Source organism: Dromiciops gliroides, chromosome 5 (assembly GCF_019393635.1).
Source record: "Dromiciops gliroides isolate mDroGli1 chromosome 5, mDroGli1.pri, whole genome shotgun sequence".
Taxonomy (NCBI): domain Eukaryota; kingdom Metazoa; phylum Chordata; class Mammalia; order Microbiotheria; family Microbiotheriidae; genus Dromiciops; species Dromiciops gliroides.
The window spans coordinates 201,717,002-201,739,980 of record NC_057865.1 but is presented as its reverse complement, the minus strand read 5'-3'; the positions used below and the strand labels follow the sequence as shown (position 1 = coordinate 201,739,980).

Here is a 22,979-nt window from a genome sequence, read left to right as displayed (position 1 = left end):
AAGGCTTTGAAAAATGAGAACACTCAAATTCAACTGTGAAAAGCATTGTTTCCTCGAGGAATATCCTCGGTGATTAAGTCCCTTCCTGCCTTTTCCTGGGTTCTGCCTCTGCCTCTGGACTTTCACATGAAAGTTGCTCTTCTAGAAATAGAAACAAGCAAACAAAAAAAGAAGGCAACACGTGAGGCAGCAAAGGCAGCCCAGACAGGAGCAGTTGGAGGCCAATCCTAGCCTATTAGGCTACCGGCACTATTTAATCAGGGAGCCAGACAATCTAGGCGGGGCTTGTGTGAGGGTTTATGAGGGGCTCCTCCTCTTTCCCTTCACATTCTGGCTCTGTCCACTGTGCTGAACCCAGAACACAGCCTCTAAAATGCTGGATGTTTATGTGTCTCACAATTACCTTTTCTCGCTGGTTTCCCCCCTGGGTCCTCCAGGATCATCAGATGCCACCCATATTTTGTTGACAGGCTCCCCTTAGGAGGAATATGATCTGGCCAGAGGCATCCCTTCCTGTAGTGAAGGTATTTGGGCTTGTCTTAGAAGTAACCCAAATTCCATGATAGGGAAGGAAATATATTCCTAAGTAAATGAATGCCTTCTTGTCCTGTGGGCCTGTCAGATCTTGACTGCCAGGGTAAATCCAATTAAATTTCAGGCTTCAGAGCGCTGCCTAGGCCCCCAGCTCTATTTTTGTCAGTCCCTAAACCAGCATCTGCACCAGGAAACCCATGCCATAGCCCAGGAAAACCATGTGTGCTTACAGGAAGGAGGAGTGAGCTATTTCGAGACTATCACCCCAAGTTCTACCAAACCTGGGAACTGTTCCCATCAACTTGCCTCTGCTACCTGGTCTAAATCCAGGACTCTTCACCAAGTTTCCCAGTAGAATGTAAGCTGCTTGAAGGCAGGGACTATTTTGTTTCTGGCCTTTGGATTCCTTCCATTGAGCATAATACCTGAGAGACTCAACAAATGTTTATTTGAATACCCTACATGTGCTCCAGGATTGGGAACATTGTGAACCTTAGGATTTCCATTTGTCTCATATTTTGGTATGATATACCTTAGCTACTATACCTAAATGCCTTGGAGGAAATGAAGGAGCAGAAAATGAGGTAAAGGAAGGAGAAAAAGAAGGTAGGGGAGGCCAAATTGTATGTCCATCAGTCCTTCCAGTGACCACGTTCCCTCCCTAGCCAATAAAACTAGGAAGGCTATAGGAAAATACAGTCTTTATTGTTCTTCTGAAACAACAAACAAGAAATATAATTTTGCCTTTAAAAATCTCCTGCCTTGTGCTGAAGACACCGCCATTTTTAATCCCCTCCCCCACCCCTCCACCCCTATTAAAAACAATAATAACAACAATCAGGTCTACTGCCAACCCATATAGAAGAGGGAAGGCCCACCTACCCAAGGGAAGGGTTGATTGAGCTTATGCCAATGGTATCCACTCCCCAGTTTAGCTGGGGGAAGCACCTTCTCAAACATGCCTCCCCCACTATGCCCACCTTACATCTCATTCCCTTTTTTCCCCATAGCCTACATATGCAGATTTGGGGGAGTGGGTGAAAGGCAACCAGGACCAGCCCAGTCATACCCTGCCATCTTCCCCCATCCCTCTTCTTGCCTGTGCTTTAGATGCACTTTTTCCTTATATTATCCTCCTAAGACACCCCATTAACCAGTTGGGTGCCTTCTAGCCCCTCAGATGTTCCTTGGGAAACCACTGACCTGAAAAGAGAAGATCAAGGTATTCCCAGGGAATGATGAAAAACATCACCAGGCATCAAACTCATAATGAGAAGGAAGAAGAATAAAGGAGGAAGAAGAGGAAAAGCAGGGAGAAATACTAGGGTTCCCATAATTCCTCCACGACCTTCTTCTTCCATCCCCACTCTACTCATACATTCTTAGTATATTATGTATCCCATTACTATTGGCTACATTAAGAATCCAAATCTATAGCCTCCTGGCTCAGATTCTGGTCCTTAGTTTAGCTGTAATTAAAGACTCTGAGGAACAAGACCAAACAGTCAGATTCCCCAGTGGACCCATGCTTACCTATGCCTGGAAGAGGAACGCACCCTTCTCCAAGCACCAGAAGGGATTGTAGGGGAATATCCCCCTTGGGCACTCAGGTTGGCAGTGAGCTTCAGTGAGGAACATTATTCTCTCTACCTGACACTCACTTTCCCAGTTCCATGTCCCTGCTTCCCCCACAAAGGGGCATCACCAGGCCAAACAGCATTATCCAAGGATGATCCAGCTCTGCTCCTTTGCCCAAAATCACACATCGGAGCATAGGTGAAGTAAGAGGCATGCTAGTTTCCTTTTTCAGAACTCAGACTCTAGAGGAGAAACTGGGTTGCAGTATGCAGAGGTGAGTGTCCTAACTGTGCCTAGCAGTGCTGATCTGTGTAGTCTGAACTGATTAAGTATTCTGTGATATGAGTCTGAGTTCCTAATATTGCACCAGCCACAAGCACTATAGCTTTGAGGCCTCTGGGGCAGGTGTCCCCAGAATATCCAACATGCTAGGTTTGAGTTGGTTACCATGGTGATAGGCAGTCTGGTCCAGAAACAATACTTTATCCCACTTTAGCAGATAGCAAAAGAATCCTTGTGCTGTTGGATTTGGGTTTCTCTCCCCCATTGGTTGAACAGATGACTCTCTGTTGTGGGGAAAGTGACATCTCAGCTACACTGTATCTTTGTGTGAAGGTGTATGCATGAATCTGTCCCGTGTGAAGACTCCTAAATCAACAGAGTTTTGTTCATATTGCTATGAGCATGTGAGTTTGTCTTTGTGAATTCGGGGGCAATGAGGGCAGGGAGTATTTGAAGATTATGCCAGATTTAGGGTCATAACTACATTTGCAGTGTAAGAAGGATGTATATACTCATATAGCTGTATTGATAAGAGTAGGGTAGGTTTTATTCCTGTGGCTGTACCAGAGCCTAAAAAATGGAACCATCTTTTGCCCTGAAGGAAGGTTAAACGTATCTTTCCAAACCTAAAAGACAGATTAGCAGAAATATTCCTCTGAGCCCCTCCTCCCCCCATTCCCATGACTCCCTTCCTCTAGCATCTTGAAGGCAAAATGCTGGAAGAATCACAGCCATGATTCCACCCAGAGGAGAGTGAGAGGAAGGGTAAAACATGATTGCAAAAACCTCCCTTCTTCACCAGAGGTTTCCCCTCTGCCCTCATCTGTTCTTCCTATTAGGCAGAACCTTTGGAAATTACACACAAATGTCTGATGAGGGAGTAAATTGAGAGAGTTTCCAGAGAAATTCCAAGGACTCTGGTTCGTTGAGGCAGCTGGGCTGTGGTTTCTTTGCCTGGTTGGGCACGGGAGGAAGGTGGGATCCAGGAAAGCAGTGTTCTGTGATCAGACTGAGACAGGAACTGAACAACAGAAACTCGGGATAGAGAGGAAGGGGTGCTGGAGAGTTGCCTAAGAGAGGGGCTTGCTAAAGTCCCTGGCTTTCTTTCCCAGCTCTTCCTACTAAGGCCAGATGGGGGTGGGGAGGTCTCATGCCACAGAGGAGATCTGCTTCTGATCTTCATGCTCACCCTCTGGGTCACCCATCAGGGGCTGGCGCTTCTTTAACTCCCGGTGATACTTGGCCATGAGGGAGGCATAAATGCATCCATAAGCGGCAGCCACCACCATCATGATACAGACAATGCCACAGACCACACCAGCAATAATGACAGTACCAATGGCCCGACGGACACTAACTGGCCGATATCGCTGTTTCTGGGGGCAGGCTGTGCTGGGCTCTGGTTCTGGCTCAGCCCCAGGCTTGGGCTTAACAGGCTCTAGGCTGGCCTTGGTACAGGGAGGCCCAGACACTTCCAACCCAGCTGAGCTGCTCTCCCCCAGTTGAGAGCAATAGTTGAACATCTCCATGGGAACCATCCGCATGTCTTTCCCTCTCAGCTCTTTGGGCATCGTGCAGGCCAGCTGGTCTAGGCGTCCCCCTGTGCCAAAGGGAGAGAAAAGAATGGGGTGCTCATCTTTCCATGCCCAAGAAACCCCTCTCCCTGCTCCAAAGTTCCCAGAATGAGAGATCCAAAAGGTACAATTGCCAACCAACACTGTGGCAGCCCTAGAAGTGTCATCTTGGGAAGAGACAATTGGTTAATCTAGACACATTGAGAAAGCCAGATTTATAGTCAGCTTGGGCCAGAGGACATAACACAGCACCTCACACAGTGCTATGCACATAGTAGGTCCTTAATAAGTACTCTTTGAATGAATGAGACTTTCACCCAGGTAGAAAAGGCTTAGTGGGGACTCTCTCCTTTGTAACCTCTTTCTCAAAGACTTTGTTATTGTGGTTGTTGCTCTTGTTGTTTTCCCCAATTGGCTGCTTAATTTCTGCCTTTAGCTGCTGGGCATTATTCCTCTTGAAGTGACCTGGGGGGGGGGAGGGCAGCTAGGTGGCACAGTGGATAAAGCACCGGCCCTGGATTCAGGAGGACCTGAGTTCAAATCTGGCCTCAGATGCTTGACACTTACTAGCTGTGTGACCCTGGGCAAGTCACTTAACCCCAATTACCTCACCAAAAAAAAAGTGACCTCCCCTGCCAGGGAACTACCTCCTGAAGCAAAAGGAAAAGGTCAATATGTAATGACACATTGACCTTTTGGCACAGTTATTGCATACTAGCTCTTCCTAAGAGTTTGAGAACAGGAGAGGAGCTTTCTAGCCTTAGTTTTCTTCTCCTTCCCAAGTTTATTCCTGTGTCCCTACCAAAGTATTTGGCTCAGAGGCACTTTGATAGAAAGTCCTGTAGTTATGAGTGGGTGCTTCCAAATGGGAGGAGTGCCATTTTTTGGATAGACGTGGGTATCAGGTGGCTGATAGAGGTTCATTGATGATGAGGGTATTGGGGGGGGATAGAGTGAAGGAAACCAAATCTGAGGAACTTCCACTGAGGAAATTCCCCCTACCAATGCAGATCCTTACCTGTTCTACAATGTATAATCTTAGTTAGTGCCCCAACTGAGAGGTTAAGTGACTTGCCCAAGGTAATTAAGCCAGTCTGTGTCAGAGGTAGGATGATGATTATGAAGACATACAAAGGCTATAAATAAAGTGGGTAGAGGACAGTGTGGGTAGTGAGAATATATGCTTGGATACTCCATGAGAGATGTTATAATGCTGGAGGGCATGACAATCACAGTGGATGACTGAGTCGGGCTCCAAAAGAATCTTGACAGGCTGGGGCAATGGGGGAATCTAATAAGATCTAATTCAACAGAGATAATGTAAAGTTATGCACTTGGGTACAAAAAATCAATTTCACAAATATAAGATAAAGGAGGGATGCAAAGATAGCAATAGTACTGAAAAGATCTGGGGGGGGGTAGTGGACTTAAATGTCAATAGGAGTCAGCAATGGGATGTGACAGCCAAAAATGCTCATTTAATCTTGGACTGCATTAAGAGGGCTATAGCTTTAAGAATAGGGAGGTGATAGCTCCACTATATGCCACCCTCCTCAAACCTCAAACCACTTTACACAAGGATCAGTTGAAAGAACTTGATATAGTTAGCCTGGAAAAGAAAGGCTGGGGTGGGGAGGGCATGATTGCTGTGTTCAAGTATATAAGGCATGTGAAGGAGGAACCAGATTTGTTCTATTTGGCCCAAATGGGCAGAACCAGGATCAATAAGGAAGTTGCAAAGGGGTAAACTGAGCTTGGTGTTAGGGAAAGCTTCCTAACTGACCAAATGCAGAAGGGGCCCTCTCTGAAGATCTTCAAGCAGAGGCTGAACAAACATTTCTTGAGTATGTCATGGTGGGAATTCCTTCTATGCATTGTTTGGGCTGCTGAGGTTCTTTTGATTTGAAAATTCTAGGATATGATCATTTTCCCTCTTCATACTTCCAGTCAAGTTCTACACCTATATAATGAACAACTTGCAGTAGATTCCAGGTCCAGGTTCAGGTCCTGGGCATTCCCCCTCCCCAAGCCCAGCTGCTAATGGTGTCCTAAACAATAGACATCATTCTTTCTCTAAACTGGTGGTGTGAATGCCAATTTAGGCTCTTTGAGGGACTATGGGAGTTGAGGAGTAGGTCTGAACATCTTTCCCAATTATTAGAATATGGGTAGGGACTGGATCTGTAATTTCACTGGTATCAGGAACTTCTTTCCTTTCTTTCTTCTTTCCTTTAGATCATTTTAAAATATGTTAGAATTTTTTCCTGGGAAGTGTTAGTTTTCCTTCCTCTAAGCTCAAAATATGGGAAAGGTATGCAAAAGGAGGTAAAATTTAAGCCATTTGATTCCTTATTATAGATCTGATATAAAGTGTGTTGGGAGAGAAGGTTGTAGCTGTTGGCTATGGAATTTTAATCCCTTTTTCCCTGTTATTATGGATAACTGAGAAATTGATGCAGTTGTTTATAAAGTAGAGGCAGGTTGTCCTTCCTCTTTGCCTCCCTTTTGCATTCTACCATAGCTTTATTCGCCTACCAAGAAAAAAAACACCTTCTTCCCCCACAAATCCTCAGGATCATTTCCTTGCCCCTTCCCCCAAAGAGGACAACTAAGGTGTTATGGAAAGAAGATTACACTGCCACTAACTAGCTGTGTGACCATAGGCAAGTCACTTCCCTTCCCTGGAAGCCTCAGTTTCATAGGATTTAGAGCCAAAAGGGACCATAGAGGTCATCCAGCTAAGTCCCCTTGTTTTAGAGACAAGGAAATGGAGCCCCAGAAAGATGAATTATCTATCCATGGTCAACTGTTCTTTCTACCACACTAAGCTGCCTCTACTCACAGCTTCCTACCACTACCTCTGACAAACATTCTCATATAGGTAAAATCAGGTTAAAATTAACTTCAAGGGAAACCTTCAAGAGGGAAAAAAGTAACAAAACAGCAGCCTGAAATGGGTAGGGGAGAAAGGCAGAAGGGCAGTCCCACTCCTTTGTCTCACTGATGTATGGCTGGGGAGGCGGACAAGGGGGTGGGGAGGTAAGAGAGGCTGAGTGTATAGAGATGAGCCTCAGATCTTTTTTAGCACCAGCTGGCAAAACCACCTCCTCCCTGACGGCTGCTTCCCCGAGTAACTGAACCTAGCTCAGGAGAGAGGGAAGTTGGAAACGTGTGGCATTAGTCCTAATTTGATGTATCCTAAAGACAGCTCTGCTTACCGCGATAGGAGAACCATTCCATCCAGTGCTTGAACTCTCGCAAGTTACAGTCACATTCCCAAGGGTTGTCCCCAACCTGAAGCAGCTGTAGGCTCACTAGTGGTTCAAATGTCACCCGGTCAAGGTTTTGCAAGCGGTTGGAGCGGAGTGAGAGAGAACGCAGGGCCAGGAGTCCATCAAAGAGGCCAGGGGGCAGTTGTGCCAGGCCATTGATGGACAGGTCCAGGTGTCGGAGGAGGGGTGCGTGCTGCAGGAGATCCCTGTCCAGGGTCCTTATGCTGTTATTGCGAAGTTGAAGCTCAGTTAGGTTCACCAGGTCCCCAAATACAGAGTGAGGCAGCTGGTCCAGGAAGTTGTTGGACAGATCGAGCCTCTGAAGGCTTGACAGATTGGAGAAAACCCAACTAGGCAGAATGTTCAACTTGTTGTTCAAGAGTAAAAGGGTACGGGTAGCAGCAGGCACGTCTGGAGGCACTGTGGAGAGCCCCAAGCCACTGCAATCCACTTCCAGACTTTGGCTGTCACATTTACAGGAGAAAGGGCAGGTGGGGAGAGTCTCTGCTGCATACAGGGAAATCCAGCAGGCAATCCCTAAGGAAAGGAGAGGACAGAAAAGTGAAATGGGAAGTTCTAGAAAGTAAGTGACAGGGGAAGAAAATAGAGAAACAGAGTCAGAAACAGAAAGAGAACCTGAGAAATACCTGGAAAGTGTTGTCTCCCTAGTTAATAGGCTCATTGCCCTTGGTGTTTCCTCTAGGTAATCCTAATTTGTGGATTTTAAATATTTCTTTTTATTTTACGAAGTGCTTTACATTCATCATTTTATTTGATCCCCATGATGATCGGGTAAGGTAAGTAGTACAAGTATTATTGCACCTATTTTATAGATAAGGAAACTGAGTTCTCTATGTAGCTAAGTAACTTGCCTAAGATAACAGTTAAGTGGCAGAATTGCAATTCAAAAGCAGAAACTCTTAACTCCAAATCTAGTGTTCTCTCACTGCACCATACCTACCTCCCAGTGGCATCAACCTTAATCAATGAGTAAATATTTATTGATTACATACTATGTGCTCTGCAGTGGGCTAGGAGAGAAGGAAGTAGTGCATTTCAAGGAGAGGCCCTGGTGTGAATAAAGGTACAACAAGGGAATATGGACAGTGAACAAATTAGTCTGACTAGACCAAATGGTTCATTTGGGGACTAGTGAGCCAGGTTAGGGACCAGGTTGTGAAGGGTCTTGAATGTTAAGCTAAAAAAAATATGAACATTATCCTGTAGGCAAAGGGGAGTCATTGAGAGTTTTTGAGCAGGGGAGTGACATTGTTTTAGGACTGGTGTGTGTAGGATTCATTCAAGTGGGAAACCAATTAGATAGTAGTTCTAGTCGAAGAGTGAGATAAGGACCTGGACTATGGGGGAGGGGGTCAGGAAATGAGGGGAAAATGACCATAGACTACCTGAGGGTCATATATATGGAGCTAGAAGGGACATTGGAGACAACTAGCTCAACTTCCTCATTTTACAGTAGAGGAAACTGAGGTCCGAAGAGATTAAAAGATTTGCCCAAGATTACAGAAATAGCAAGTAGCAGAACCAGGATTTGAACCCAGATCCTTTGACTCTTCACTATAGATGAAGGAAATATTCAAAGGAAGAATCAACTTGTCATGATTTTCCCCTTTGACTGGCATCAAGTAGCTCAATAGTTCCTTACAAAGTCTCTAGTGCCCAAGGTCTAACAGGGAACGGTCCCTTTAAAGTCCAAGCAGTACCATCTCCCATATGGCACTGAAGAGTTACGGGCAGGGTGAACTGCCTCACAAAGGCAAAAGGGAAGCTTGAAGCAAGCAGTGACTAATGCAGAATCTTGCTATGCCATGGAGGAATATCAAAACTGCCCCAGAGGATGTGGGACCAGCCTCATGAAAACTCATTTAAGTTGAGCTCCGTGAGAGTCACCTTTTGCAGGGAGCTACAGCTGTCTGCAAAGAAAAGCACTTAAAGGTGTCAGAAAATTCTCTTCTTGCTTATTTCCCCAATGCCATTCAGAAATCACTGCCAAGAAGGGGATACTTGCTTAAAAGAAAATTCCTGTCTCCTTGCCATTTTGCCTGGCCCCTCCCCCATAGTTACCTAGAGGCGAGCCATGCAAAGAATGGGAAGCTAAGTTAAGGTTTACATAATACTCACCCCACCACTGATAAACTTGCCAAAGACCCAACTGAGAGGCCAATTGCCTTATTTACTCATGTATAGGTAAAGCCCAACCTCTAACAGAAGATGTCCTTGGGCATCATGAGAGTGGGGCATGTGAGATGCATAGTGCTTCACCAAGCAAATAATGCTTGGAGGATGAGATTCTTGTAAATCACAGGACTTAGATCTGTGAAGAGACCTTAGGGATCATAGAGTCTAACGCCTTCATTTAGGAAACTGAGGCCAGAAATAAAGTGACTTGGCCAAGATGACACAGTTAGTATATAACTAGTAGAGCTGTGATTCAAATCCAAGTCTTCTGACTCCAACCCCAGTGCTTTTTTCAACATCCTACAATTCAGGCAGCCCAGAAAAAGGGGAGGAATTTCCCAATAGTGGACCATTGATGAAGTTTCTGTCATTTCCACTCTCCATATCTCACTCAACCATGAGAGGTCCATAATGTTGAGCAGCCATAGAGGAGCCTGGAAGAGTGCAAGGCTCAGAGGTCTGTGTTCAAAACTGCTCCAACAAGTTGTGGCACCTTGTTATTAAGTCACTAAACATTTCTGAGTCTCAATTTCCTTATCTGTAAAATGGGAGTGATAATATTTGCATTCTCCACCTTACAGAATTGTCTGGTAAGAACTCTCAGATGCTATATAAGTGAGTAATGATGGGATAAAGAGAGGGATTAGGCTGGGAAGTAGTACAAACTCTTGAAACCATAGATTCTCAGACTCAAAATGGATCTCCCACACATCCCTGACATAGTCATCTAGTCTTTGCTCAAATACTTTCAGTAGCAGGGAAGCTCATTACTTCATACAGCTGACCACAATTGGTCTGCATTCATGACTAGAATGTTTATGTAGAACCAAAGTGTACATCCACTCAACCATAACCTATTGGTCCTAGTTTTGGATCCTCTGGAATAATCTATAATACCAAAGGATGATAAATGTGTAAAAGAATCACACACACACACACACACACACACACACACCACCGAAATCAAAGCCATCTGCCTAAATCTCTTCATCACAACCTCTGTTTCTTTCCCTGCACTGAGCATAGACCCACAACTGGTCCCCATGTTCTTCCTCTACAAGCCATGTTGGCTGATAATTGCCAATCAGAAGCACAGAGCCAAGGGGAAAGGAGATGGGAGGTGCAAGGAGGTGAGCCTTCATTCCTCCCTGACCCCACCCAAAGAGGAGTGATTAACCCTTTTAGCCTGTGTGTGTAGGTGGGGATGATACAACAAGCCCTTGCCAGAAGGAGACTGGCTGTCTTGACATCATGTAGAGGGTGGATCAGGGTGGAGGGTGGATTAGAAGGAGGATAGGACCTGCTCCCTCTCCTGTCTGTGTAACAGGCAGGCTTGATGACAGCCTGGATGCCACAGTGGGAGGCTGACACCTGAGTCTCTTTGTCCTGAGCAGGAAGTAGGTAAGAGCAGGCAGGGGTAATGTTAGCCAGGTGGAGGCCTTCTTTAGACCATCTAGGGTCACCTGTTTCCCACCCCCACCTTATTACACCCTTCTAGACAGATCAAGCATCTCTAGAAATCACCTCATCTCTGGTGCTGCTGGATCAATTTACCTTCATGCCTTTGACTCCATCTCCTCTTCTGATATTGTTACTGTAACCCTTGGAAATCAGCTCAACCTCAGGAAAAATTGAGCCCCTGAGAAGTGAGCACAGGCCGAAGCTTGAGTGTTCATCCCCCCAAGCCACTTCCCAGGCAGGGGGCTGAATGTGCCTTGAACCTTCCCCATGACCCTTCCCTAGAAGGGCAGGGCAGCGGACCAGGTGTCTCATGCTGTGGGGTCGGGAAAACATGATGCAACTAAAATGAGAATGAAAGAGGATCTGGGTGGCTCAGAGATCAACAACCATCCCTCAGTGAATAATTCAGGCCGTTTGTGGAGCAATGAAGATGAACTGCAGAGGCCAGAAAGGCAACACCCAGAACCTCCCATACCCATCTGTAACTCAGGAGACATCCCTGTCGTGGAGCCAGAAGACCTGGGTTTGAGAGAACCCGCCACTCCTCAGCCCAAGCAGAGACACTGTAGAGACAGACGTCTTTGAGCCAACTGAACCTCAGTTCACTCATCTGTAAAATGGGGGAAATAGTCTTGGCAGCACCCACCACAGAGGGCTGTTGTGAAGGGAAAGCACTTTGTAATTTATTAAGTTGTGAACATGTGTAGACTGTTGTTTTTTACCTGAGACAACCCCCCCCCACCATACTCATATCCTTGGTCACCTAACATGACCCCCTAAGATTTCTTTCTCCCCCAGAGAACTCACAGGTATATATCTTTGTTTTTACTGTGCTTTGTGAGGTAGGGACCAAGAGGGAGATACATGGGTAGGTAAGTCACTTAATTTCTCTAGACCTCAGGTTGCTCAACTATAAAATGAGGCATATTATATTATTTCTATTTATCTGTAAAATAAAATCTCTGAGATCCTATCCATCTAAAATCATATTACCATCTTCTTGCACTTTACAGTTGGAACGTGTGAGGTACAAAGTGGTTAAAAGTTCTCTAGTTGGGGCAGCTAAGTGGTGCAGTGGATAGAGCACCAGCCCTGGAGTCAGGAGGACCTGAGTTCAAATCCGGCCTCAGACACTTAACAATTACTAGCTGTGTGACCCTAGGCAAGTCACTTAACCCCAATTGCCTCACAAAAAAAGTTCTCTGGTTAGTAGTTAAAACAGAACTATCTTAGTTCTGGAAGTCTCTGAACTCCCAATCAAACAAGGATGTTTGAATCCTAAAACTGAGGATTTAGCATGGTTGGGGTATAAACCAGAATGAGGAGGGGAACTGTATAATCCCACTCAGTTGTATCTCTGCTCTGTTAAACTCCACGAGTCTAGCCCAGAAGAGGACCCATGATTGTGTGGTATGGTGCAGTCATTCGTGGAGGAGAGACTGGCAAAGTCATTCTCCCTACTATGCATAAGTAGAGAGTTGAGGCACAGAAAAGGGAATGGATTTATTCAGACTTAGATAGTAAGGCAGAGGTACCACACCTGACGTAGAGTTGGGGTATGTTAGTCATGATGGGCTCTAAGAAAAGAGGGAGATTGGCAGGGCTCCTAATGCCCAGAGCAATACCTAGTGCATTCGAGGTGGCTCTTGCTTAGACTTCACTAAGGTCCAGAATGTCACACCATGCCAAACCTGGTGCCCCTACCCACCCATCCCCTCCATCAGATAAGGACTGTACTCACAGGAGAGCTGTCTCCACCTCAGGGAAAGCTTGCTTCTCCAGCACTGCCCAATGCCCAGTGCCAGCATGGTGCTGAACCCTACAGCTTCTCTTGGCCCCTGATCTCTTGGGAGACAGTGGAGCCCCGATTTGTCCTGCCTTGTCAGTCCTGAAAGAGAGGAAGGAAGAGAAGGGTATTTGAGTCGTCTTCCTAGCACTGATGCATGAGGGGTTAAGGAGAGGACCCTGGTGTCTTTTTACACTCCCCACTAATTCGTTATTCATTTGCTAGGTGGTGGGGATGGGGAGTATAAGGAAGCAGTGCCTAAGCTCTCTCAGGTGTCTCAGAGGAGGCTGGGCAAAGCTCAACAGCCAAGGGGGATGTTTCATTGATCAGGCTCTATTCAAAGAACCATTTATTAGATCTCCGCTCCAAGAGATAAAGTATGGGGGGGTGGGCAAGTATAGCACTGTGTATAGAATGAAGAATGATGGTTGAGAGTAGAGAAATCTAGGAAAGCAAGAGTGATTGTGTTTGGCGCATCAGAATCTCTAGGCCACTGTAGGACAGTGCTGTTGGGGGTGGGGGGAGAGGCTACTCACTCACTGTCCACGTCACTGAGGAAGTGCCCTGACTTTGTATCAGGGCTTTCTGAGATGCTTACAAACCCAAAGAGGACAAATAATGCATGTGGCATTGTGCAGGCCCTTTAGAAACTCCCCCACCCCCAGTGTATCCCCTAAACCCTGTCTTTGCTAACTAGTTCTCAATCTGAGAACTCACCAATAAAATATATTCTGGATTTTACATAATGCTTCGGGGTTTGGAGCATCCCCATTTTAAAGGGAAAAACAAACTAAAATCTCTGCGGTATCCAGGCACAACCCTCCCCCACTTCCTCACCCCCACCCCTCACATTTTTTTCCCCACTGGAATGGCCCTCCTACCATGTGCACTGAGGTGGCAGTGATTCAGCCCTTCCCAGGGCTTCAGCTGAAAAGAGGGGGGCAGAGGCGTGCCCCAGGGACAGCCTCTAGCTCCCCTTGTCTCTTTGGAGGTGAACTGGAATGTGCTGTCTTCCGCAAACAAGTCTATAATAAGGCTCATCAGCTTAGGGGTTCATGCTGCAGCAGCTGCACACTCTAAAGAGGGAGAAACACACAGAGTAAAAGAATAAGTCTCAGGGCAAAGAGAAGAGGAGGAAATGGGGGAAGGGGAAGGCAGAGAGGCAATATTTCCATTTCAAATAGGGAAAAGGGGGGGGAGTGCCTTTCTCAATTTTTCTAGAGAGTCAAAGATATACCCCACCACTAGCCCCATCAATAACAGCTGAGTTAGAGGAATAACAGGTACCCCATTACTGCTGCGCTCCCCCTTTCCTCCTAGTTGTGGCCAAGAACGGTTGTCCTGCAGGGATGTGGCAAGGATGAACAACTACAGGTGTGTGTGTGTGTGTGTGTGTGTGTGTGTGTGTGTGTGTGTGTGTGTGTGTAAAGTGAGCTATAGGGAGGAAAGAATCGAGATGATACCAAAATTCTCCCACACCTCTTATTGTTCTGCCCAAATAAAAGTCCAGCCTGAAGTAAAATAACTTCATAATGTCACATGAACATAGGTTGACTTCCTTCTGGTTAGTTCTCCCATCTCCCCTCCAAATCTCAGTAAAAAAAATAGCTCAGGCATCAGAAAAGGAGGCAGGTGGGCACTTACCCAGAGGGGTCCTATCTTCCCTGCTCGCCTGGTATATACATCCCTGGGTTATGCCTGGCTGCTGCTTCCCCTCTCAAGCTCCAGCTCCTGTTCCTTTTACTTCTCCTTCCAGCCCCATTTAATTCTCTCCCCCTGAAGAGCCAACAACAGAGTTAAGCTCACAGCCAAGGAAGGAGGTGGATCCAGTAGCCAGGAAGCTTGAGGCCTTGTCTTAGAAATCCCGACATCTAGCAAGCCTGTCTCTCCCCCAGGCATTAGGATCTTCCTGTAGCTCTCTCCCTCCCTGTTCTCCTCCCCTCTCTCCCTCTGCCAAGTTATACAGATAGCTCTGCTCCTTGAACCTCTAGTGTAGCTGCCTTTACTGTTAATATCACTGCCTTTGCCTGCCACCAGTGGTTTGGCTGAGAACAATCTTACCTGGATAGCTTTATGTTGCTCTAGAGAGGAAGCCCTTAATTAGGACTAGGAAAGAGAGGCTCCAGGACCCAACTATTGCCCCTTCTCTTATTTTTCCCCTTTTCTTTCTTTCCCTTCTCTTATTTTTTGCCCTCTCCCCTCCTGGAGAGCGGTAGAAACAATCTCCCAACATCTGTTCTCCCTGCAGAGGGAGCCTCATGGGTAACAATGACAATGAGATATGTTCCCCAAGCCTATGACCCTTACTGTCCACATCCTGGCGTGAGGTGTGGGGTCCAGATGCTGAGCTCCATTCAGCACAGCCTGCTGCCTCCTCCCAGCAAGCACAGAACAGAAGATTTAGGAAAATATCTGAGCTTATCGACCTTCCCCTCCCATAGCACCCAGAAACACCATGGCTCATCTTCCTCTGAGGATGCTCTGTACCAAGAGCCACAGGAAAGCTTTAGCCCTCTGCCCTAAATTGCAGCAGGTTGTTAAGACATTCTTTCTGGACAGAGAAATTTAAAGCTCAGGGACATGTGCACAAAACATGGGCTCACCTCTCTCCCCATACCTGGCCTCCTGGCATAACGTGCACTCTACAGGAAATTGTGAAAGACATTCACAGACGTGTGCCATACACACATCAAGGTCACCTTAATGCATGTTTGTCCAAGTAGATGAGAATACAAGGTCTTTTGATATGTTTACTTCTCAGAGACAAACATCTATGTTTACTTCATCTGTCAGACACTGAGAGTGATCAAAAATCTACGGTTCCTGCAGGAATTTTTGGCCCAAGGGCCCAACGCACCTTGAGAATATTAACTTGAATCATTGTGTTAAAGCTGACCTCAGAAAACACCTGGTAAATTATCTGCAGTTATACAGGAAGTTAAAGTGTCTCATATAATTTTTTTAGCTAGAAGGTACATGAAAGAGTTCAACTCCCTCATTTTGCAGATGAGGAGATTAAGACCCAGAGAGACTAAGCTGCCAACCAGCTCACACAGCTGGTTAGTGGAAGAGCTGGGAACAGAAATCAGGTATATTAACTTGCAGTTCATCATCCTTTCCATTTCAAGAGGATGGGACTGGAAGTGAGTTCCAGGACACAGAGCCAGAGAGCCCCTCCACAATGACATATGACACAGCTTAGCATATGCCCCCTGTGCCTATCATCATTTACTGGCATCTGCAAAATCTGTGCAGAGTGGGGTGCACACATGGGCCTCCCCAGACACGTGCTTGCAGCTCTGTACATAAGCACGTGACACAAACACACACCCACACAAAGCTACAGATACACACACACACACACACACACACACACAGAAGCTTGCTAGCTAGTTTCTAACACCCACCCTTAGATGACAACACTTAGACAGCAAAGAAAGGAGCTTCCCAGTTTTCTAAATCCTCTCAGCAGGCAGGTGTCCAGGGCCAGCTCCAGCCCAGAGTTCAGTAAGGAAGGAATCAGCAGACTACCAGGCAAAAGAGGTCCAAAGAAAACCCCCACAGGTTGTCAGAAGCCAGAGAAAATCTCTTAGCTCAGACTGGAGCTACTAAGCATATTCTTCTCTCTCATTCAACTTCCCTTCCCACTCTTCCCGACTTCAAGCTCAGGTCCAGGTAATGGAATAATTGCTGTAGTAGGAAGGCATCCCCTACAAGCAAATTTGGAATTATTCCCTCTTCCTGGTCTGTTCTATCCACCTGAGAAATGTCAAACCTTCAACCAGTCTCCCCCATGATCCTGGTAAGGTACCATGTGGAAAGAAACCCAAAGGGCTTGAACAGAGGGCATGCCACTAGAGTAATTCCTGTTAACATTCCTCCCTCTTCTCTCCATCCATACATTGGGTGTGAAAACCTACATACAGTAGCCTTGATGCCAAACCTTTAGAACATTCTTTCAAGAAGTGGCAGGTAGACTTTTTTCTTTTTTGGTGAGGCAATTGGTGACTTGCCCAGAGTCATACAGCTAGTAAGTGTTAAGTGTCTGAGTCCAGATTTGAACTCAGGTCCTCCTGAATTCAGGGCCGGTGCTCTATCCACTGAGCTGCCTAGCTGCTCAGCAGGTAGATTTTTAACCTTTCCTTTCTTTGGTTTTGTTTTGGGTTTTTGTTTTGTTTTGTTTTGTTTTGGTGATGCAATTGGGGTTAAGTGACTTGCTCAGGGTCACACAGATAGTAAGTGTCAAGTGTTTGAGGACAGATTTGAACTCACATCCTCCTGACTCCAGGGCCGGTACTCTATCCACTGCGCCACCTAGCTACCCAGCAGGGTAGACTTTTAACCTTTCCTTTCTTTGGAAAGATGTGAAAAATTAAAAATGCCTCCACAAACCCCTGGGAAAATATCCAGTTACCCTCTGATGTAGTCTAACTCCCATACCTTGTGTAAACTAATATGAGATGTCTAGGCTTTTCTGGTGAGGGGAAATGGTAAAGGATTTAATTTAACACTACTCTCCAACTGGGGTAATGCCAGGGGACGACATTATCTAAAAGTCCCTTGGAGAGATAGAGGAATAGAACCCAGAAATCCATGGCTGCCCACCCTCATGCCTCCTGCTAGAGGACCCTCCCTGCCCCAATATCATCCAGCCTCATTAGTAAAGGGGGTGACCTACATTGGGGAGGCTTGGAGAGCAGCTGCTGCAGCAGGCGCTGACCAGCTGCTGAAATAAATGAACAGTCTGAAGGGGAAATCCACAGCCAGGGTGGGGATTAAGGCACAGGATCAGAGGGCTACTGTTAGAAGAGTCTCTCCTCTCAATTCCCTTCAAATCCTTCGGCTCCAAGATGTTTTAACTACTTCCAGTCCTCAGGCATGTCAAAATACCTAACTCTCTGCACCTGGCTTCCAGGAATTATGAAAGATGGGGGAGGATTGTGACCCCAATATTGATTCTGTGCCTACTTCAGTTGGGCTTGCATAAGGGCTGACTGGTTGAATCAGTTCAATTCAATTCAACATTTATTTAACTGCTACATAAAAGGTACTATGTATATGCTGGGGACATCCAGACAAAACTAATACAATCTCTGTCCTCAAAGAGCTTACGTTCTGCAAAAGAGATCACACATATAACTAGACAAGAAACACAGAGTAATTTGAGGATGGACAAAGTGCTAACAACTAAAGAGAGAGAAGAAAATCATGAAAAGCTTCACTTAGAAAATAGTGCCTTAGAAAGCCATGAATGAGAATAAAGATTCTGAGGAGTGGAGATGAGGAGGGAGAGCACTCCAGGCATGAATGATAGCCTATGGGAAGGCACAGTGATGGAAAGATTAAGTAGCTTTAGGCAGGTGAGGTGCCTTCCTCCAGCTCTGGAACCTGAAGCATCTTCTAAAACCCCTGATATGACCTTAATAATGTGTCATAGACTTGACGTGGAGGGAGCCTACCAAGCTGTTTGGAACCTACAGTGGGGTGCCAAGGAGTACTCTGGGAAGGGAGGCAGGCTCCTAGTCTTACTCTGCTCCTAAACTGACTTCCCTTTGGGGGTCTCAGAGTTATGGGAAGAGGAAGGTTGAGGAATTACTGAGATTAAAATGAAAAATGCACCCCCTCTCACCCTCCCAGCATTAGTGATGTCAATAATGAGTGTTTTCTAGAAAACTTCCTTCTGTTTAGGGGTTGAGAATGGGAGAGATCAAAGAGAAGGGTAGAGAAGAGGAAGGTTAGGGAAGCCCATCAATTCTGGAGGGGAAGCAAAAATAGAAGAGCTCTAGAATGACTGCGGCTACAGGGAAAAAATATAGAGAAGAGGGGAAAGGAGATGTTGGAAGGTGGCAGCTGGAAGAAACAAAATCATAGGACTTTGAGCTAGAAGGGACCTTAGAGATCATGGGGACTTCCCAGGGTACACCTAAGAGAAATGGGAACTGAAATGGTGAGGTTGGGGGTGGGGAGCAAGAGGAAGGGGAGTCCAGAAGAGATCTCTAATGTACCTGAAGTTGGATAGACTATACAATTCCCTACAGATCTAGGAGGAAAGAGGACCAGGAGACAGATTTCCTAGCAAAACCTCCTGCTCCCAGCCCAGGCAGAGGGTAAGGATGGGATACATTTTCTCATTTATGTATAGAAAGAAAAGAGAGCAAGGTTGCTTTGTTCTTGGCCTTCCCATCACCACACTCTTATTTCCCAACCTCCTCTCCCTCTGATTTAATTTCTTTCTGCCAGGTTAATCCTGGGGTCAAGATTGGCTCACAGCCTTTCAGACCCTCAGTCTGAAAGGGGGGAGCCAAGACTCTCTTCCTCTCTCCCAACATAAATGCAGTAGATATAGAATCATAGAATTTAGAATCTTCTACAATTCTCAATTTACAAATGAGGAAATGGAGCCCCAAAGAAGTGGGGTGCCCCATCTGCTGACTCCCACCGCAGTGCAGCAGTTTCTCCCTTGACTCCCACTGCTCTTAGTGTGTTCTGTTTCCCCACTGGTTTTTTTTTACATTGGTCAGATGTTTCTGGATCAGGTGGGGGTCTCTGTGCCAAGGCCAGGGTATGGGGGAGAGCTGGGCTGATTAAGCAACAGGAGAGTTTTTGCTCTCCAGGGGAAATGGGACCCTGCATCACACTTGGGTTGCCTGAAGCCCAGAGATGAGATTGAAATGGCTTTCCTGAAGTTGAGCCCTGGCACTCATCAAGAACTAAGATGTATATCACAGGCCTCATACCAGGATACCTCCAAAATCTCTTCCTCATCCTCACCTCAAAATACATCCCAGTTCTTGAGCAGTTGGAAAACTTCTTGTTTAAAAAAAAAAAGCATCTCTGTGGCTTGGAAAGAACAAGTAACTTCCTCAGTGACACCTCCTTGAAACTACCACTTACCACCCAACTCCAGCTCCCTCTATCTCAAGCCCTCCTTCAGTTCTTCTTGTCCCACACAAGCCAGTCCCAGAAGGAGTGAAGGGGAAAGTCCCCCTGAGTCACTAACTGCTGGTGGGGAGCAGCTCTGTTATGAATGAACTCCATGTGTTCATTAAGGCAGCTCAGACACTACTCCCACTCACTCACTACCTGAGTCCTATGTTCAGGAGGGAGGGACTAAGGCTAGAGTTGGAAAGATCCTTATGGAAGGTGGATGAGAGGCCAGCAAGAAGAGAAGATTTCTTCCACTGACTCCCTTGCTCACCGCTGAAATGTTACCCCATTGATGTCAGGTGAAAAGACAACTGCCTTCCCCACCTTCCTTCCTGACTGCATACAACCGGTGCCCATAGCATCCCCCATCCCCAAGCCCCATCAGGCTGCTTACTTACACAGAACCAGAGCTGAGGAGATGGGATGAGGGGTTTCCTCATCCTGGGCCCCAGAGATGGTTCCCAGCCAAATCTCAAGAGAAGCCGGCTCTGCTGCTTGAGAAAACCCTATTTCTCCACCCCCATCCCCAGCTTTCTTGGCTTCTCTCATTTGGCAGCTCCAGAGAGCTCCCTGCCAAATGGAGGACCCAGGCCCTCTGTGATGTAGTAGAATTTGAGGCAGAAGCTGCTACTGAGTTTCTCTGCCAGCTAGACTTCTCCCACCTCATCTTTATTTCTCCATATCAATAACCCTCAGCCCCACCCTCTACCTTTCCTCCTTGCTCCCCAGAGAAGTGTATATACATGATCAGAGACACCCAGGCATTATCCAATGAACTGTGCCAGATGGATGTTACCATCGAAACAAAACCACTTCAGGGGAAATGAGGACTCAGTGGCCAACTGGAATAGAACCCAACCTAAAGTCAAGGGGAAAGTGAGGAATCTGAATCAGAGAAATCAGTATTGGCCCACTCTCTCTTCTGCACAGTTCCCAAAGAGCCAAATAACCCTGGCAGAAACTGTCTCCTGGCACTGGTTTTCCAATCCTTCTTGGTCTGCTGGGACATAAGGTTGGGCATGGTTTGACTTCATACACCAATATGGGCCCACTGAGTTGTCTTCCCAGCCTAAAGGTGGGCTGGCCCGTAGATGAAAAGCCTAATTGGGATCAAGTTTTGTGCCCCTTTGAACAGAGTCCTATATACATCCCTCATATCTCCCTCTCCTGGTGGACTAAGACTTGAGAGCAGAGAGCCTTGATTTTGTTTCCTGGATCCCTTTATAGCCATGCCCTATCTGTTTGAGGCTTTTCCAATGGCATGGCCATATGGGTCATGTCTTGCCAGGGGAGGATTCCTCCTGCTTCCAGAGCCCAAATTCAGACCATTCAGAAACCAAAGTCCCATACCCAGTGCAGCCTCCAGGGATCCTTAGAGTTCTATGGTCTTGTCTCCCTATCCTGTTCTTCAGCTGTCCTCTCTCCCCACCCTGACCCCAAGTCTCTCCCAGTTCCCTTGGTATTCTCGTTACCAGTCTTATTACCCCATAGCCCCCCACCTCCACATCCATCTCAACAGCACCTGGGTCCTCAGGGCTCATCTGTGCTGGAACCTAGTGTGCGCTCTGTGACAGCTCTTGGCTCTGAGCTCTGTGCTGCAGAGACTGGTTTCTATGCCACCCAGGGCAGGCAGGGATTGCTGCCATCTCCCCTGCTCTCCCCCCTCCTCACCTCCCACAGCCACCACTGCCACCACGAACATGCATTCCCAGACCTGTGGTGCCCATTCCCCTTTCCCCTCCCTGAGGTGTCCACCCTCCCTCTGCCCTCTGGGTGTCCAGTGGCCTTGGATTTCAGCGGTCCCAGCAGGTGTCCAAGGGCAGGCAGAAGCCACAAGAGACATAAGCAGCAGAGTATGAATACACAGGAGAGGCGGTCATCCCCACCCCTCACCCCACCAGACAGCCTTCTCCACTGCCTCCCAGCACTTACGGTCCTCCAACTGGCCTGCGGTCTCATCAGATCACACAGCTAAACCTTCGAATGAAACCTTGCCCGGATCCCTGGAAAAATCCGAATGGCACCGGCGGACAGAGCCTCGGCAGAATTAATGCCAGGGTCTTCCCTGACCCACCAGCCTTTCTCACCACCCTTGCCACAAGAGCGGGACACTGGCTCCCAGCACGCAGCACAGGGAAGATGCAATGACAGTCTTTCAGCATGCAAGGGGGATGGGGCTCCTGGGTCAATAACAAACAGAGAGAGAGGGAGAGTGAGAGAAGCGTGTGCTCAAGCGAAAGAGACCGGGCAATGGAGTGACAGCTGGGGGTACATCTGTGATGACAGCAACAGCAGCACACACAGGCACGCGCAGACACACACACACACACACACACACACACATGCGCGCGCATGCACACACACACACACACACACACACACACAAACACACACACCCCGGAGGCATCCAAGGCTCAGCCTTAAAATATCCATATTTTCGGTAGAAATGAGCCCTGATACATCGCAATTATTTCCAAGCCCAGGAAAAAAAGGAGCAGTTTTACCTTTCATTTTGTTTCCCCTCCCCTCTCCACGCTCTTCTACCCCCTTCATCTCTTCTTTCTTCCTGCTCTCCTTCTAATCCCTCCACCCTGCTAATTTGGGAGAAAGGTGACCAAGCCACAAAGAACAGACCCAAGGGGCTGACTTTAGTACACATTTAATCTGTTTTGGGGAGGAGCTAATTGCAGAGACATGCAGGAGGGAGGAAAAGCCTGAACCCAACATTTATTTTCCTCTCTTGGACAAAGCAAGATCATCTTTCCACAGAATTCTAATTAGGGTAAGTCACAGAGAAGTAAGGGGAAATAAGAAGATAAGGAAAGTAGCATTGATGTGTGGACAACAGGCAAAGGCCCCTGAACCTGGCAGACAAAGGTTATAAGACATCCATAGATCCAACTACTCCAAAATATGACCACCTAGAGGATCATGGAGTGAGAGCTGGAAGGCTCTAGAGAAATCATGGAGCCCAACCCATTAATTTCACAGTTAAGGAAACTGAGGCCCAGAAGTGTTGTGACTTGCCCAAGGTCACATACAGGTGGTAGGTGGCAGAGACAGGATACAAACCTGAGCCTTCTGACCTCAAATCCAAGGCTCTTTCCATTGCACCACAATTCTAGGATCTGGATTTTGTGGCAGGGACCACTGTGGCTGTTATTGATGATGAGATTAGAGCTGTGGACTTTGGACAGAGGACAGGTGTGCTACGATATGCTTCTCATGGGTGAGTCTGGCAAAATGGCAGCCACACAGAGTTCTGGGTTACTAGAAAGCTCCAGAAATGGTGGTAGATTCCTTCATGTATTGTAATTCCAATTTGCCTCCATCCATAAACAGGCTCTATGGTGGAGAAAGGGGGTAAGG

The 22,979-nt window shown here is 46.8% G+C and overlaps 2 protein-coding genes across 3 annotated transcripts in view; one reads left to right on the top strand and one right to left on the bottom strand.

Moving 5' to 3' along the window:
- Positions 1-22,979, top strand: part of CACNA2D4 (calcium voltage-gated channel auxiliary subunit alpha2delta 4) — a 174,946-nt gene that overhangs the window by 80,666 nt on the left and 71,301 nt on the right. The window lies entirely within an intron of this gene.
- Positions 1,219-22,246, bottom strand: LRTM2 (leucine rich repeats and transmembrane domains 2). 2 transcript variants are annotated; one of them, XM_043968684.1, is made up of 5 exons: positions 22,115-22,246; positions 13,565-13,759; positions 12,639-12,785; positions 7,187-7,777; positions 1,219-3,994 (listed from the first exon to the last, which is right to left on the bottom strand). In XM_043968684.1, exons 2-5 carry the CDS (start codon positions 13,722-13,724, stop codon positions 3,543-3,545), a joined length of 1,350 nt encoding a protein of 449 aa, XP_043824619.1. In that variant the 5' UTR covers positions 13,725-13,759; positions 22,115-22,246; the 3' UTR covers positions 1,219-3,542. The 2 variants fall into 2 exon arrangements, with proteins under 2 accessions (XP_043824619.1, XP_043824618.1); XM_043968683.1 differs by lacking the exon at positions 22,115-22,246 and adding an exon at positions 21,543-21,920.